Genomic DNA, 19621 nt, shown 5'->3' on the forward strand with positions numbered 1-19621 from the left:
CATACAGGAGCAATGAAGATACTTCAAGACTAAGAATATTAATTAAATCAAGTGGCCAGCACACACTCTCCCCAGATCTCAACCCATAGAATATGTTTGGGACAAAATATGGAGATGTACTGCTGTTCGAAATTCCCCTCCAGAAAACAAACAAGGCCTTATCCTTGCTCTGAAGGAGGAGGGTCCAGTTTGGCTCAAGAACTCCTGAATAGCTTGATGCTAAGCATGGTACAATGTTGTTAGAGCTGCATCATAGTTTGGGACGGACATATTCCATGCTAAAATGTCTCTCCGCATAGTTTTCTGTAAGCAGTGTGCATTAATTCCTTAACTAATGTCCTTAGGAAATTTGTAATTTTTGCCAAAACATATTGCAATTTATTTTGTATGAAATTTATGACAATTTTTGTATAATATAATTTATTAATATGCTGGCAATAAATTTATGCCCACATTTGGCTGTGGTCATGAAAATATTTTCATATACAGGTAAAAATGTAGTTCATCCTTAGCTTTTGGACACCAGTGTATAATTAGAAATATATACACGTTAGCACAAGAATAATGTTTAATTTGCCAAATATTCCTTACATTTCCGGGATTTCAGAACCAATTTCAAGAATTCTAAAGAAATATGATCTAACAGCCACTTATACACCTATTAACAAATTATCCAACCATTTTCCTTCATCTAAAGAGAAATGCTCAACCTTGTTTCTACCTGGAGTGTATCAAGTTCCTTGTAATTGTAATCGTTCTTACTTTGGACAAACTGGACGTTCCATAGAAAAAAGAATTCAAGAGCATCAGTCATCAATTCAACACAGCAAACCTGAGAAATCTGGATTAGCTCAGCATGGTTTAGAAACAAACCACAACATCCTTTGGTCCAAGACTCTCCTCCTACACAGATGTCACTACAAATTTGAACGTTTATTTAAAGAAAGTGTAGAGGCCTTACTTCAACGTCCTAACTTGAATCGTAATGACTGTATATCTTATATCAAAAATCTGGGAAAGTTTAATCAGGATAATACATTAATTTTTTTTTTATTATTTTTTTATCAGTCTAATGTTATTTAAGATCATTATATGAATTTCTGAATTAATATCTTTATGTTTTTAAAAATGTTTACTCTTCTAATACTTAGCAATATGACATCACGCGGCTCGTTCTATGTATGAATGATCAATTGTTCATATGCTACTTTGTTTTTTAAAAACTATTCCTATGTAGCCACTGAAGATGGTCTGTAATATTCAGACCGAAATATATGGCAAATTAAACATTATTCTTGTGCTAACATATATATATTTCTAATCATTATGTCACAAGTGTATAATTGTTTTGCATGTTCAAATTTCTAATGGGTATAGGTAATTACATTTTAACCTGCATTAATAAGATATGAACCATCTGGTAATGATTGGCACATCTATAGAAAAGAATAGGCATGAATACAAACAGATTTTACAGATGTCCTATTTACCATTGTGGTATTATGGATGGTGCAATAAATTACTATAATATGGAACAAATTACATGTCATCTTATAAACTCTAGTTATGCAAGCACACATTTATGAAGAGCTTCAGCTAAAAAAATGGGGGAAATATGTGAATAAATTTTTCCACATCACCACCACAATTGCAATGTGCAATCATATGTAAAACCATTTCACTGTAGCAGGAAATACAATAAAATATCCAATAAGCCTATTCCAAAATAATGGAATCAAAAAATAAATCTTTAATCCCAAGAAAGAAAGATTTTAGTTTTCAGAGTTTATTTCCAAGAAAAGCCTGGTTAATGCTAAATGTTCAGTAAGGCTTATCTTACTTTTGGAAATCACCTGAAGGTATAAAGGTGAAATAGAGAACTGTGAAGCATTATGAAAAATTTGCATATTTAAACCTGGTGATATATCCAGAGACTTTGAGAGAAAATATAAAAGAAATTTCATATTACAGGATTTTGAATTTTCTTCCATAAATTTTGAACAGACGGGCCGTTTTGCCTTGATTAGAATTAAAGAATATCAAGACTATATTACATTTTTGGAATCTGACAAATCTGGCCTTACTTCTTGCACTATTGACATTAATTTTGTTGCCAGACAAAACTTCATTCTCTTCTTTCTTTTCCTTTAAACATGTGAAACACTACAAAATTGTCTGAACTTCAACCAATCAGACTGCATGACAATCTCTAAGTTTTGGAAGTGATCACTATTAATTGTTCATAAGTTTTTTGTTGTTTTTTTAAATTAATAATTATTTAAAATTATTTTTTATCTATGCAAGTTTTTCAATAGTTCCTTTGAACTCAAATAGTGTGATCATATACTTCAGCTGCAACTGAGACATAAGCTAGTATATGCATCATTTATGACTCATTGATTCATGTTATGTATGTAGTTAGCAGTCTATCTCCCAAATAATGTTCATACAACTTTAGATGAAATGTATTTGAGTTTTTTAATAAAATTCTATATATTTTAGGTATTGTTTCTGGGAAAATTCCCATGCTACTCCTCTTAAACACTATTATTATTATGGCTATTATAGCCTGTTTTTGTTTAGGAGTGTCCCTTATTTTAAATACATTGGCTATTTTCACTCAAAAAAATTTACATATATATTTTAGGGCATTACGGGTGAGCAATTATAGCAGAATTTTATTTGGCAGATTCAACTTGCAGTCATGACATAGCTATACACTCATTCTGAAAATGTTCCGATGATGGTCAGTCGACCGAAATGGTTCGCACCCTATTAACGTTCTACCCTGCCCCAGTTTTCCCATAAGTTAACCCTTCTCCCCCCCCCAAAAAAAAGTGGCCTTAAACACAATAATATATATATATATTATTAAAATAAACCTGGGTTTCCAAATTTATTCTTCCCGCATCAAAACACCCACTCCCCACGCTCCCTTCCCCCTTGTTATAAACAACCTTCAGCAGGAACATGGAATTTAAAGACATCCTAGCATCAAAACAAGGTATGTATAAAATTTTTCATCCTCTTTTATTCTGCTATAATTGCCTTCAATACTCACCCATAATGCCCTAAAATATATATATAAATTTTTTTGAGTAAAAATAGCCAATGTATTTAAAATAAGGGACACTCCTAAACAAAAACAGGCTATAATAGCCGTAATAATAATTCTATATATTTGTTATATTTGTTGTTCCATTAAAACAATTTTTACAGCTTTCTGTGTATGGTGCATAAACACTATCTACCAATAATTGTCTGGACACCCCCTGCTATTTGAAGTTATAGAACATTCTAGGTTTGTTAATAACATAAAAACTGGTGACAGATAGTAGGAAACAGTATTTCATTGTAGCAGTTGAGTACAAGCGGTATGGCAACATGATGTAAACTCAATGACTTCGACGGAGGTGTCATCGTGGGCTGTCACATTGGTAGCATGTCCATATGTGCCATTGCCACTAAACTGGAGCATCCAACATCAACGGTTGGCGATGTGATCAACAAATGAAGAGGTTCTGGCATCACTAGTGCAAGAAAACACCCAGGGCAGCTGCCAAAAATGACTGACAGGAGGGTGTTACAATCAGCACAGACCATCCGTAATGAGTTCCAGAGCATCAGTAACACCATGGTGATCTGTACAAAAAGAACCCCATTTACTGGGTTTCCAAGGAAGAGCAGCAGCACACAAGCTGAACATTACAACGATGAATAAGGCAGCTCATCTGGCCTGGTGCAAGAAGCATGTGAACTGGACAATTGACCATTGGAAAATGGTACTCTAGAGCGATGAATCAAGGTTCACCTGTTTCCAGCCTGATGGCAGGGTGTGGGTGTGGGGGCAGCCTAGTGAATGCTTGTTACCACAGTAAAGTCTGGTGGCAGAGGAGTAATGGTGTGGGGTGCATTCAACTGGTTTGGAGTGGACCACTGGTCGTTGAACGTGGTTCCATGAAGGCAGCTGTGTTACTACTTGATAGTAACACAGATCTGTGTTATTACTATCAAGACGACAATGCCCCATGCCACAAAGCTACAGCTGTTATGGAATGGTATGAAGAGATGAATGTTAAACGACTGACTTGGCCTGCAGAGAGTCCTGACCTTAACCCCATGGAACACCTATGGGACAAATTGTAGCAGCAATTGAGGTCCAGAGCAGCACATCTTTGATCTGTCGCTGAACTCAGTGCTGCTTTGATGGAAGAATGGGTGCAGGAGGCGATCAAAGGCCAAAGGTAGACATACCCAATATTAGGGTCTGCCCTGCTAGTATCAATTGTAAATTGCAAAAGTGTCAGAACAATTATTGGTAGAGAGTGTAGTTCTTGTTATGGACGTGTAGCACCCAGAATGTGACAGTGCAGTGAATGCCTTTCCACTTTTGGTACACCAGCTCTTTCATCATACAGCCAACAGATGTAGCTGGAAAGACCAAAGTTTAAGTGCTGTCTAGGAACCAAAGAACAAGGGTTTTTCAAGTGAAGGTCAAGTAGCAAGTCTCAGTGGTGGTGGGTTTTTCATAAACAAAACAGGCAAACTGGCTGAAATACATATGCAGTTAACAGACATAATTTACTGGACTTATCTCTGTTACTTTACTCGGCCAGCCTGGTTAGCCAAGTGGTTAGCATATCCGCTCTCCAGCCAAAAGGCTGTGGGTTCGAATCCCACCATGGGCATGGATATTGTGATTGTCTGTGGAAATACTAGTGGTGGTGGGAGGTAGATGGCATTGGTGTAGTTGCAGTTAGTTGTATTTGGTGGAATGAGCTGTAGAGTAGGTACCCTCCCTCGATGAGTCTTTGGACTCCCTGGAGGCATTATGTAATAATAATAATAATAATTATAAGCCTTAAAAGGTTTGGAAATAAACTGCTTGACCAACCTAAATCTATCCACATTGACAAAAAAGAGAGAAGGTGTTTAGAGTATGAAGACCTAGGGAAATGATCACTGAGAGAGAGAGAGAGAGACCAACTTTTAATGCATAGGAAAAATTATGAGCACCATTATCATGTCAGAAGTATATGATGTGATCAAAGGTAATCATCTAACAGTAGCAGCAGTTTGACCCTTGCAAAAAAACTGTAGATAAATGCCACCTTCAATGACCTTTGAAAATAAATGGACTAGTGAACTGATTAGAGATACTGTACCACAATGATACTGAAGCAAGGTCGAAAATCACTTTCCACGGTAGTATGGAGATTTGTTTCTGATCACGAATGTGAAAGTCAAGTGTTGTTAGCATCTCATCATTACAGAACAAACTATATTGACAATTGGCACCAAGCCAATTATGTATAATTCTGCCTATACCAGAAGCCTTCTTCATGCAACATTCAACATACTCTCCATTAAGAAACAATGAGATACGGGGAAATCCTTTGAGTACTACTTACGTGAAGACTTCAGTGTATCACCATAAGAATATATTTTTGTTCAAACAAACAAAATACAAACTTTTTGGAAATATTCTACTTTCTTGCGCAGTTTTTTGCTGCAAATTTATGTTAAGCAACACGCTTTGATTCTGTTGTTTTTTTTTTTTGAAGATTTGGAAATATATGAGCTAACTTGAGTGTTGACTTTGGGCTAAGTCAATGCAAGTCAACTACATTGACTTACATTGAATTTAAGGTTAACTCCAAGGCATGCAATACACATGGATTACATCATCACATCATGTAACAGGTGTATGTGTCACTGCCCATAACATGAACTAGAGAAAGATAGATGTAAGGATACTAATCTAAGTGCCACATTTGTCCTGCTCTTGTTCATGTTTTGTATCTATGTGGTTTAACATTTTTAGCAACTATTTGCATTTAAAGTGACTTCATGAAGCATATTTTGTGCATTTTGATACAATGTCATTCATTTGTTGTTGAACAAAGGTCAAATTACATGATTCTGATTGCAGTTCCATGTTTTGATGCAGACTCATTTTGCTATTTGTTAGTGAAGTGGCATACAAGCATTCACTTCTCTGATCAAGAAAGCATGTGAGTTGGATGTAAAGCAGAAGATCATGATCAGACCTACTTTTCATATATGATGCTGATTCAATACTTTCAAAAGTATTTAATGCCAATACTTTTGACGGTATTGAATCAAAAGTAGACTGATGTACATAATGTGGTAGATATGGAGAGACTGAAAAGTTCTGATAAACACCTAGAGCAAAAAATTATATTAAAGCAACTTTAACTCCGATGTTTCATCAAATTGTTCTTTTAGGATATATAAGAAGACATGTTGGTGCTTTTTGTGCTACAAGAAAAGTCTACAACTGAGATTAACCAAACTTTGTGTGAGATTTTGGGGGACTGTGCCCCAGCATATCTAACAGTTGCCAGATGGGTGGCAAAGTTTAAAACTGGGCATCCTGAGACAACAGATGCCCCAAGGTCAGAAAGATCTACAGCAATCACACCTAAAACCATCGATGCAATGCATGCTATGATCCATGATGACAGATAAATACCAGCCCAAAGCATTGCAAAGACTCTGAGGATGTCCAGGGAACGAGTTGGGGTCATTATGCACCAACATCTGGACATGCAGAAACTCTCAGTGAAGTGGGTCCCCAAATGTTTGAATGCCAACCAAAAGAGAGAATGTGTGCTATCGTCTCAAGGGATTTTGGGTCATTTTTGAGAAATCAGGTGCAAATTTTTTGGTTTGTATTGTGACTGTTGATGAAACATGGCTTCATCACTATGACCCAGAGACCAAACAACAGTCAATGGAGTAGAAACACAAAGATTCTCCATGGCCAAAGAAGTTCAAAACCAAAAAAAAAAGTTAGCAGGAAGGTTCTTGCCATTGTCTTTTGGGATATGGATGGTGTAATCCTTACCAAGTTCCTCAAAAAAAAAGGTGGAAGTGTTACAGCAGCAGTTTATTCAACAGCTCTGAAGGAATAATGCCACAGGAAACTGAGCAGCGCATTGATGCTTTTGTAGAACAATGCACCTGCAAAATTATTACAACTTTTCAGCACATTCACAATCCACATCCACCTGCTCACATGGCTCATGAAACCCAATAGACAACACGCAACTTGGGCTTCAGTGTCTGCCTCACCCACCCCTATTCGCCAGACCTGGTCCCATCTGAGTAGTTCTTATTCCCAAATTTAAAGAAACACTTGAAAGGAACAAAATTTACCACAGATGATGAAGTCATATCTGCAGTTGAGGACTGGTTTGTGCAACAAGGGAAAGACTCAATTCCTTCATGGTGATTATCACAAATTTTCAGCACATCCACATATACTTTTTTCTTTCTTATGAAATTCACCATGGTAAATTTGAGAGGATTAGTTTGCTACAAACTCATTTTGAATTAAACTTCGAGTGAGTATAAATCACCCATAAGTATAATAATAACCTTGCTGTTTTCATAAAAATGTCATAATTAACCTTGACCTCAACCTCTCTTTTTAAAATTATGAATTAAAAATTTCTGTATATGATATTTAGTTTACCTGTTCCAACTGCTGTCACGCGATGAACAAGTCCAAAATCCATTGCCTCCTTTGCATTAATACCTCTTCCAGTAAGGATAAGATCAAGTGCTCGAGATAATCCGATTAACTGTGGTAACCTAACTGTACCACCATCTATTAGTGGAACTCCTTAAAATATAATTAAACACAATAAAAAAATATATATATATTTTACAGTAAATGTCTCATCCAAATATTCTAAACCAACAAGCAGAAACTTAACCACAGACTTAAAGTCCTTTTCTCTTTCTACTTGTCAAAGTTCTTATTACTAAATCAATACTAAATTGCTATTATAATTTATATAATACAGCTTATTATATTATTCCACAAAACCCTAAAGTAAAATAAATGATCAGGATAAAAGCTACATAACCAGGAGAAAACTCTCACATATCCTATAAGGTCAAAACCTGTCAGTTAATTATGCTGCATAAAAGACTGATAGTTTTGACTGTGTCCAATTCTCATCTTTCCATGGTAAGCTCATTACCAGGTATATATCTGAATGGGCTGCCAATGTAGAAACTATGAAAGTTTTGTAAAAATAAGTTAACCAGAGAGGAATACACCCTTACAGGAATATGCCTGCCAGCATTTATGAGTCGCCCTAGTGCAGACCACCTTAGAAAACATGCATGCTGCCCAGGCATCTATTCTATATTCAGCTTTGCAATAATGCTGGATCTAATATCCACTTGATTTTTATGATTTTTGCATTGCCAAACTGAAACCTTTTGGCTGCTCTTTATTTTAGTAAATACTTTTACGCCCCAACTGAGAGTTTGCTTATGAAAAATACACCTCTCCGGCATTTCATGTTCCTTAGTATTGAAAGAGAGCTTTTGCTCTCTTAAGGTTTCTGCCTGATCTCTGATGAAAACCAACCAGTTTGAAACAGCTGTCAGGCCAGTGAAACCTTAAAACATGGACCAAATTAGAAAGCGAATATATGGATGCCTGAGCAATGTGCATGTTTTCTAAGGTGGTCCATGCTAGGGAAACTCGTAAATGCTGGCGGGCATATTCCCGTAAGCTCTCTGGTCAACTTATTTTTACAAAACTTTCATGGTTCTACATTCGACTTTGAAATAATGCTGGATCAATATCCACTTGATTTTTGTAATTTCTGCATCACTGAACTGAAGCCTTTTGGCTCTTTATTTTAGTAAATACTTTTATGTACCAACTGAGAGTTCGCTTACAAAAAATACACCTCTCCGACATTTCATGTTCCTTAGTATTGAAAGAGAGTTTTTGCTCTCTTAAGGTTTCTGCCTGGTCTCTGACAAAAACTAACCAGTTTGAAACAGCTGCCAGGCCAGTGAAATCTTAAAAAATGGATCAAATTAGAAAGTAAATATATGGATATTAACTAATTTATTAACTACCCACCATACCAATTATAAATTGGTATGGTGGGTAGCCAGCTGAAGAAATTTATATGGAATAAGAAAAAAATTAGCCAAATCACCAAACTAGCAGTATACAAGACAGTGTTCAAACCTGTTTTAAGTTATGGACCTGTGAGTTGGATTAGAAATAAAGCACTTGATCAAAGACTAGACACCTAAGATATGAGAGTTCTGAGAAAAATCAGGAGAGAGAGTAAAGACATGACATCAATGTCAGAATCATATTAAAAATGAAGATATTAGAAAGGAACCTGACATTGTTAGCATTCAAGAATGTGTCAGCAGAGCTAATCTATGGTGGTATGTCCACTTAAATAGAATGGGTGAAGAAAGGTTAGCAAAACAAGTGTTTGATGCCAAAATGGCAGGGAAGAGACCCAGAGGAAGACCAAGGTCTAGGTGGACTGATTCAGTCAGAAGTGCCTTAGAAGATGGAATATTAGATATGACAAAATTAGACTGTTTTGTCATATTAAATTGCTGTCATTGTAACCTGAACACCCCTTGAGGATAGCTATCAGGAAATTGATGATGTCTATTTTTCAACATAAAATGTACATAAATACACATGGAGAGAATACACTCATACACGAGAAGTTGGTTGATCAACCCATAGTACATTAGTACTGTATATGGGTAACAATGATGTAATCAGCCTGGTTTAAGACTGGTAAGAATGCCCTGTACACAAAAGTGTGCAGGGCATCTGAAATAGGAAATAGCCAAAATCCAGTGGCAAGCAATATAAAAACAATTATATTTGTTTTTATATTGCTTTTGTGTGTTTATCAGTAAAGAGAGTTGTCTTAGATGTATGGGTTAACATGCAGTGGGGAGATTATGAAAGTTAATCAACTCTCACATGAAAACCATAAACTTCTATAAAGAAATATTATTGAAGAGAAAATAAAGAATTTAAAAACAAGAACCAAAATCTTATTGAATGAATAGCAAAATCTGAAGAAAGCACAGAAGCATGTAGTGTAGACAGTCACTTTAAGGCCATCCTAAATATTATCTGTTTTAAATTCTACTCACTGTCAGCTGATACAACTGTGTCATCAACAGAACATATCATAGGTATCTGCATTAGTGGGAACAGAAATCTATGTTCCCACTAACAATAGTAAATTAGTAGCTGGAGCAATTCAAATTGTAATGCCAAGGATGTCAGCTCTTATATCCATTACAATTTTGATTCTTCCCACTGATAACTGACTATTCTGCTTGTTGCAGTAGTAAAAGAAAGAAAAAGTAAATAGTAAATGTAGGCAGAGTACAGATACCTATGATATATTCTATCAACTGTATTAGATGAGAATAAACAGAATTTAAAACAGATAATAGTAAGGATGGAACATGTTTTACTTGAACATGGAGAGCAAAAACTATCATCATCACAATCAAATTCCTGCCGTGTACCCTCAAAGGGTGTACAGGATATGATAGTTCTTGTAGAGAGGCTTATATGCTGGTTAAACATGATAACTAATAATTAAGGAATTGACAGCGTACACTAGAAATATAAATTAAATAAACTTTAATATATACTTTCCGATTTTTCGGCAAACGTCACGTTGCCATCTTCTTGGGAACTTAATACAAAGACATGTGCACACAAGTACTACAAAACAGCAAATGAGAACCGAAGCTAGGAAGCTAATGTTTTCCTAAAGTCCTGATGGTGCACCCTGGCAGGCTCTATTGGTAGTTCTTGGCCTTTGGGCTGAAGTTCTTCTGATAAATGTTTCCCAAATTTGGTGCAGTCTCATGCATCCAAATTTGTTGAGGTTTGGCATGTTCCTAAGGGCTGAGGCTGATTCCATGAATAGTCTTTCATATTTGAACTTGCTGCGGTGTATTACTGTGACTTTCTTCCATCTTATTCTGTGGCGAGTATCCAGAGCATGGTCTGCAAGCCCAGAGTGGCTGTACTGGTGAAATCGGATGTAATCCTTGTGTTCTGAGATTCTGATATTTGCTGTCCTGCCTGTTTGGCCAAAGTAGGACAATTTACAGCTGCAAGGGACCTGGTATACACCAGGTAGGTCTAGGGGAAGTGGTTGGTCTTTAGTGGAGCAGATAAGGGATGTCAATTTTCTGTGTGGTCTGTAACAATTGGTCAAGTCATGTTTTTTTAAGTTTTTGTTGATTTTTTCCGAGGTGCCTCGGATGTAGGGAATGGTGATGGATTTAGAGTAATCTTTTTTGAGAAGGTGGGGGGGGAGGGAAGGTGGGTTGTCCTATCTATAACTTTCCTCCAAATCAGTCTGTTACTTGTCAAGACTCCAACATTATCAGATCTTATATTTCTATCGTCTAAGGCACTTTGTACCGTATCAATCCATCTATATCTTGGTCTTCCTCTGGGTCGTTTTCCTGCCAACCCAGCTGAGAACACTTGTTTTGCTAATCTTTCCTCGCCCATTCTGTTTAAGTGACCATACTACCTGAGATTAGCTCTGCTAATGCATTCCTGGATGCTGACAATATCAAGTTCTTTCCTAATATCTTCATTTTTAATATGATATTGCTGCCATCTGTTCACACCTTTAATCTTTATCAAGACTCTCATATCTGCAGTCTCTAGTCTTTGGTTAAGTGCTTTACTTCTGACCCAGCTCTCAGATCCATAAGTTAAAAACTGGTTTGAACACTGTCTTGAATACAGCTAATTTAGTGTTCTGACTAATTTCTCTCTTATTCCATATGAATTTATTCAATTAACTTCCTACCATTCCAGCTTTGTTGATTCTGTTGTCTATTTCCATGTTTAATTTACCATCTTCACTAAAAATCATGTCTAAGTAGCTGAAATGTTTTACATGTTCCACAGGTTCTCCATTCACAACGCAGTTTACATTTCCAACGATTCTGCCTAAAATAAAAAAAGGACAAAGCAATAAAAAGACAGAGGTCTTTTTATTGCTGACCTTCATACCAATTCTATTACAACAGTTATTCAATTTAGTCAGGGAATATTGCAGACTTGTAGCAGATTTATTTAGAAGTATAACATCGTCTGCATAAAGCAAAGAGCTGACATTAACATCTCCAATTTTGATATCAGGTTTAATACAACTTTTCTTCATAATGTGATCCACATACATAATGAATAACAGAGGGGATAATGTACATCCTTGTCTCACACCAGATTTAACATTAAACCATCTTCCTGTACTTCCTTCAATCCTAACTGCTGATTTACAACTCAAATAAAGACTAAGTATTGCTTGATATAATGCCTCATTGACACCATATAACTGTAGTGTATTGAATAGCTTTTCTCTTGGCACCTTGTCATATGCCATCTTGACTCCATAATACTTAAAATAAAACTTAAATACAGATCTTTGTTATATTTCCATGATTTCTCGACTATTTGTTGTAAAGTGAAGATCTGATCCTGAGAGCCTCAATTTGGCCTGAATCCAGCTTGTTCTTCACCAAGCTTTTCTTCCACAATTCTTCTCAACCGTTTCTCAAGTATACTTGCATTGATTTTGCCAGGAACACTCAGTAGGGAAATACCTCTGTAATTCTCACATTCAGTTTTATTTCCTTTTTTATATATGGGTACTATGAGCTCTACTCCAATCATCGGGAATCCGTCCCTCTGTCCAGGCTTTCTGAACTATGCAGAGCAGCCACTGTAAGACTTTTATACCACCATACTTCAGCATTTCTGGTCGAATATCATCTACTCCTGCTGCCTTTCCACATTTCAAGCCTTTGATGGCTTTTTCTACTTCAGGTATGGATATGTATTCCTGACTGTATGCCTGTTGAGTGTTTTTACCACTGTGTTATCGCTGTTTGTTTCATTTAGCAATTTTTCGAAGAAATTATTCCATACTTCAAGGATATCTTTTTCTCCTGTTTTAATGTCATCTTTATCATCTCTAACTCCTTTTAGAGCACTCTTCCCTCCATTTCTAAGCTTCTTCAACAACAACCTCCAGAATATTTTGCCACCTTCTTGATATTTATTTTCTATGTTCTTGCCAAAGTCCTCCAATGAGTTTTGTTTAGCTAGTTTAACACAGTGTTTAGATTTCTTACCTTTGTCTCTGTATTTTCTAAGAGCACAAGCTGACTTATTTGCCAGGAACTTTTGATATGCTTTCTTCTTTTCCTTCACTGCCTCTTTAACTTCCTGTGTCCACCATAGTGTTCCGATTTTTCTATCCTTGCAGACAACCTCACCACATGCCTCTCTGGCTAAATCAATCAGGGTTTTCTTCAAGATTTGCCACTGAATCTCCAAGGTTTGGTTCCTGTTCTCAAACTCTTTCATTTTTTCTTCAATAACCTTTGTGTATTTTAGTCTACAGTTCACATCTGAGAGCTGCTCAACTTTTATTCGCTTTAAAACTTTCTTACATGTTATTCTTTTCAATATGAAATTCAATTTTATCCTGCTCAAGACTAAATAGTGATTACTTCCATTTTCAAATCTTCTGTACACTCTGGTGTCCTTCACCAGTGGGAAAACATCACTATCAACAATAACATAGCCAATGAGACTTTTCTTGTTCCTTGCCTCTTCTCTCCATGTGAATTTATGCACATTTTTATGTTGGAATATGGTGTTAGTAATAACCAGTTCATGTCTTCAGCAGAAGTCCAACAGGTATTTGCCATTATTATTAGCTTTGCTCTTTCCTCCAAATATTCCCAAAATATTTTTGTATGCCTGGCAATCATTTCCTACTCTGCTATTTAGATCTCCAACAAGGACCAACTTTTCCTTTTTCATTGTGTTAGTTGCTTTCTCTAAAGCCTCGAAAAATTCCTCCACTTCTACCTTAGTAAAACCTTCTGTGGGACGATAGGCACAAATAAGTCTCATTGTCTATTCCCCATTCTGATATTTGCCCACATCACTCTACTTGAGACTGCTTGCCATTCAGGGAGATTAGCCTCGTATTTAGTGTTAAATACTATGGCTATTCCTTCTTTTCCTTGATTGTCATTGCCTGAATATAACATTTTGTATTTATTGCTCAGAAAGATCTCACCAGTTTTTGTCTTTTTTGTTTCAATCACCCCTATTATGTCGATCTGGTGCTTATCTAATTCCTCAGATAGCTTCATTTCTTTGCCATTCAGACTTTTTAAGTTGATAGTACCAATCTCTAACTCTGGTGATGTTGAGTTGGGGTGTGTTTTCAGATTTGTTCCAGTAACTGACTTTTCGCTGTTCACCCTGGATCCCTGGCGAAAACAATGGGAGTCTTGTTTACCCAGGCGACGCCTCAGCCGGCATGAAATTTTGTCGTGTTGTACCATTATTTTGCATTTTGGTTTAAGCCAATAAGGATACAATTTGTTCGGCTAAATCCCAAATTGCCAGCCCATCCTCGTTCGTTCAGTATCCAGGTAGATACCCAATAGGGTGCACCATGAGAAGGTGAGGATTGGACATTAGGTCAGATGCCCTGATCGGTTCTACGCATTCCTTTAAAGGCTATGTGGACATCTCCTCTCAGTTATATAGCTTTGAACCTTAAGGACTCCCAGGAATAATATTATTCATAAATAAATAACTGAACTTTAACATTGTGGTAGCTAATATTAAATATTTGTTTTTAATACTGATTTTTTTTTAAATTTTATCTCTAATAGTGTACATGTATTTCCATCTGTGGACCAGTACACAGTATGAGGCAAAATTTTGTATTTTTGTTTTAACTCAACATGTATTCTATATATTTTTTTACACTGATGATGATAGATTCTTTTTCTGATGATCTGGAGACTTAGTTGGTTGATACAACTTATAGTCTTGAGTTCAAATCCCACTGTGATGTGGGTTTTGAACTTATGTCAGGGAATATCTTTAAGGTGGTACATGATTTCACATATGCCTGGCATGGTGGTAGATGATTTCTTATGTTTGAAATTTGACAATGAGAAAAAAATTTTCTCCTGCTTTCTTTGGCATGAAACCACTAACACTTGCTACTGGAAACAAAGTAGCTTATAAAAGTGCCACGTTTGGTACCTAGAGTAGGATTTTCAACCTTTCATTGATGAAATTATCACTAAAAGAGACATTACCAGCAAAATGATTAATTATGTTTTAGCAAACGGATATTTTTCAATTATGTATCAACATTTCAATTTCAAGTTTAATTTCAATTATGTATCGATATTTCAATTTCAAGTTTAATTTCAATTATGAATATAATCACTTACCAAACCTACGACAGAAAACACCCATGACAGCTGTTTCCTCCATTACTCTAAGATCACACAGAAGGGCAAGTTCCATCCCACCAGCAACAGCATACCCAGATATAGCTGCTACAATAGGCTTGGTTGTGAACATCTTGGACGGACCCTACAAAACAACTGCTTAAATTAAAACCAATGTAATTTAATATGAATTATTTTGAAATTAAACAGAATTAATAGTTTAAATGCAATCATTTACATAATAAAGAACAGTTTTATTTATAAAAATGATTATGGAAATCAACTTGATTGTATGTACTGGAAAAAAAAAAAAAAATGAAATATCTTTTATTTCCTTTTTTTTTTTGTGTGACTATCAAAATATCAAAAACCATTTAACTTAATGACACTAGAAGGACTAGATCTTCATATGCAGTACAGAGAGAGAGATGATAAGCCTGCAAGTACTCATTGGGAATCCTGCATAATCCACCCAGTGAGATCAAATTTCACAAGTTGATGGACTTGGAAACTACAGCTGAAATCATTCACTGTTAAGGTTTAAGGTAATTAATAATGCAATTAAAATCAAATAAAGTAAAAGTTTATTAAGATTGCTAATATTTCACTGAATTCAAACTGGTGTTGTCAGAGCATCTAACAGCAAACAGGCATGCCAAGATAATCCAAGCAAAAATATTCAGTGTAGCATGAGAGAAATTCAGCTTTACAAACAGCATACACTACAGCTTACAATGGCTGGAAAAAAAAAAAAAATCACCAAATTAGATTTTGAAGGGACCATTTGGATGTCAGAGCAATGAAAGCAGAGAAAGACAGAAAGTAGCATCTCGTTAGCTTGACAGGGGCCATAAAAAAAATTCACTTGCTGTTTTAGGAGGTAACTTCTGTCTTTCTGTGCTACCATTTTAGAAAAATCAGGATTTGAAATCTGCCTAAGGACTTTTCAAGCAAAAGTGAGTTAGTCAGCCTCATACAGAGGTGCATAGCTTTTCCCTGTGGAAGTAAGTTTATGATCCAACAAACAAGAAACAAGCTAGAACTCAATTAAAAAACATAATATACTGGTCTTATAATCTTAGATGTTTCAGCTGCATTACAACCAATGTACTGATGAACATCCTACTGTTCTTCCCAACACCCTTTCATCCTACAACAGTATATTGCACTGTCATTGACAGTGTACAGTTGACTCAATACTATATTTTTTGCCATATATAGCATGCCATAGTATAATACACATAATGATAGGAATATACATTTCATTATGTTTCATTCCAAAACAAGGGTGTTGTCCCAATATTTATTTCAATACGGTATATGTGTGTATGTATATGAATATCTCTTTCACAAATTTCCTTAGCCTTTTTTCAAGTATGCTTGCAAATCTTACCTGAAAAGAAACTGCTAAATTTTATTTTGCTTTTTTTTTTTTTTACAGATAGGCATATAAGAGCTCTACTTCAATAATCAGGAATTGGATCTTCACACCATGTCTTGTGAATTATGCAGTGCAGCCACTAAAAATTTATACCATCATACTTGAGTATTTCTGGTTGAATACCATCTACCCAAGCTATCTTTCCACATTTCAGTTTTCTGATGACTTTTTCTGCCTCAAGTACTGATAACATATTCCAGATTATATTCCTCTTGAATACGTTCTATTATTGTTCAGTCACAGTTAATCTCCTATCAACAGTTTTCCTCCAAATTAGTCTATTACGTGTCATCCCTGTAATATTGTTGTATCTAACATTTTGCTCTTCTACGGCATTTTTGACTGAATCAATCCACCATCAAACACCTCTTTTGCTTACTTTTCCTCTCCAATATATATATATATATATATATATATATATATACATACCCCCCCCCTCCAACACACATGCACAGGCAAATCTCCCTCTTTTATTAATTTACATCCTCAACAGGTGTACCGGCTAATTGACATGACATTACTACATGATTAAGTTTACATTATTACTAATCTCCTATCAACAGTTTTCCTCCAAATTAGTCTATTACGTGTCATCCCTCTAATATTGTTGTATCTAACATTTTGCTCTTCTACGGCATTTTTGACTGAATCAATCCACCATCAAACACCTCTTTTGCTTACTTTTCCTCTCCCATATATATATATATATATATATATATATATATATACACACACACCCCAACACACATGCACAGGCAAATCTCCCTCTTTTATTAAAAATTCTCTGCACTTTAAAACATTAATAAAAAAAATTTAACCTTGACAGATTCTGCCATTATGGTCAGCCTTGACATTACTCCACTGTTCACTAATGTACTTTTGGCAGATCCTTGACCTCATCAAGCCACATTTCCCCTCTGATAAAACTGATTTATTCAAATGCACCATTTATTCTAGTTTACTTCCTATGGAAAGGAAAGGAAAAATATAAACAATGGATGAGTCTGTTAATATGCCTCTTTCCCCCTCCCCCCACTAGCCAATTTCTACATGAAACGTTTTTGAAAACCAGGCACTCAATACAGCTACACTTAAAGCATTGGTCTGGCTGTAATATGTTAATGATGTGTTTACTATTTGGCCTCATCACCCATACATCTTTAGCATATCTCAACAGCGAGCATTCTAATATAAACGTTCACAACAGAAAAAGAAAGTAACAATTGTCTCCACTTTCTAGATACACTAGTGACACAACTTCCTAATAGCTCATTATCCTTTTCCATTTACAGAAAATCTACACATACAGGATGGTATTTATATAAGTAGTCACACCACCACCACTATCACTGCCCATCCCAACAGTATGGAATTGTTCTAAAGATCAATTTCATCCTCTTGTACATCCTGGAGTGTGTGTGTAAAGTTCCTTGTGCCTGCAGTTTAGTCTACTTTGGAAAGATTGGCAATCAGTTACCATCTGCCTTGATGAACACAAAAATTATATCAATGATCATCTGTATGGCAAGTTGGAGAATATTTTCAGAATCAGCACTTACTATGAAGCACTTCATCAACCTAAACAATTATAGTTACATTAATTTTCCAAAGATCTGGGAGACAGTCATTTTGAGACTAGACAGCCTGACTTCTTTGAATTAAATTAATGGCTAACAGACCTACAGAGGGCATCAAGTTAGGGCAGTTCTGTTTCAGTCACAATCTGATGTTTCTAATGATTTAGTTTAGTGCCTCTGTGTGCTTGCACACTTATAATTTGTTCTCTGAAGATGTCAAGTAGAAAACTAGCAAAATATTAATAAGTTCAGTATATTAATTTTATTTTCCTCTCTTTAGTGCTATTTACAAATTTTCCTCTCCCATTCTCTTTAAGTAATCATACCACTTTAGATTAGCCTGCTCACACATTCTTGAATGCTAATAATGTCAAGTTCCTTCCTAATATCTTCATTTTAACAATTTCTGCCACTGATACCATCCCTTCAGGCATCTAATTTTCTCAGACCTCTCATATATGTGGTCTATAATCTTTAATAAATGCTTTATTCCTAACTCAACTCTCAGATCCATAACTTAACAATGATATGAACACTGTCCCGTATACTGCTAGTTTAATATTTTGGCTAATTTCTCTCTTATTCCACATAAATTAATTCAACTGGCTCCCCACCATACCAACTGTGCTTATTCTGTTGTCTATTTCCAGATTTAACCTACCAACTTCACTAAGAACTGTGCCTAAATAGCTGAAATATTTTACTTGTTCTATAGGATCTCCATTCAGAATGCAGCTAAAGTTTTCTATGCTTCTGCCTATTTTCATAGTTAGTGAATCCTGAAGACCTGCACTAGACATCTGCATAAAGCAAAGAGCTAAGTTTGACATCTCTTCGAAATCTCAGGCTTGATGTCACTTTCTTTCATAATGTAATCCATATAGATGATGAATAAGAGTGGAGATAGCATCCTTGTCTTATCACTGATTTTACATCAAACCATTTTCCTGTATTTCCTTCAATTCTAACTGCTGATTGACAACTTAAATATAGATTATGTATTGCTATCTATAGTGTTCCATTCACCCCATATAAATGTAGTGTTTTGAAAAGCTTTTCTCTGGGCACCTTGTTGTATGCCTTTTCCAGATCTACAAAACTTAAGTACAGATCCTTGTCATATTCCCACAATTTCTCAACTATTTGTCTTAAAGTGAAAATATGATCTTGACAACCTCTATTTGGCTTGAACCTAGCTTGTTCTTCTCCAAGTTTCTCTTCCACAATCTTTCTCAACCTCTTTTCAAGTATGCTTGCATAAATATTACCTGAAACACTTAGAGAGAAATTCCTCTGTAATTCTCATATTCAATTTTATTCCCCTTTTTTTTATGGGTACTATGAGAGCTCTACTCCAATCATTGGGAATTCGACTTCTGACAAGGCTTTCTGAATTATGCTGTGTAGCTACTGCAAAACTTTTATACCTCCATACTTAAGCATTTCTGGTTGAACACCATCTACT

General features: G+C 35.6%; 1 protein-coding gene across 1 annotated transcript in view; it reads right to left on the minus strand.

Moving 5' to 3' along the window:
* The window catches only part of LOC150107441 (uncharacterized), a 61667-nt gene that overhangs the window by 17793 nt on the left and 24253 nt on the right, over positions 1-19621 (minus strand). The window contains exons 4-5 of the mRNA XM_090391297.1: positions 15139-15283; positions 7502-7651 (exon numbers count right to left, since the gene is read on the minus strand). Coding sequence (XP_090247423.1) covers positions 7502-7651; positions 15139-15283 — 295 coding nt within the window. The remainder of the gene's footprint in view (positions 1-7501; positions 7652-15138; positions 15284-19621) is intronic.

The sequence above is a fragment of the Typopeltis vanoorti genome, chromosome 4, assembly GCF_054136105.1.
Source record: "Typopeltis vanoorti isolate ZY-2024b chromosome 4, IOZ_Tvanoo_1.0, whole genome shotgun sequence".
Classification (NCBI taxonomy): Eukaryota; Metazoa; Arthropoda; class Arachnida; order Uropygi; family Thelyphonidae; genus Typopeltis; species Typopeltis vanoorti.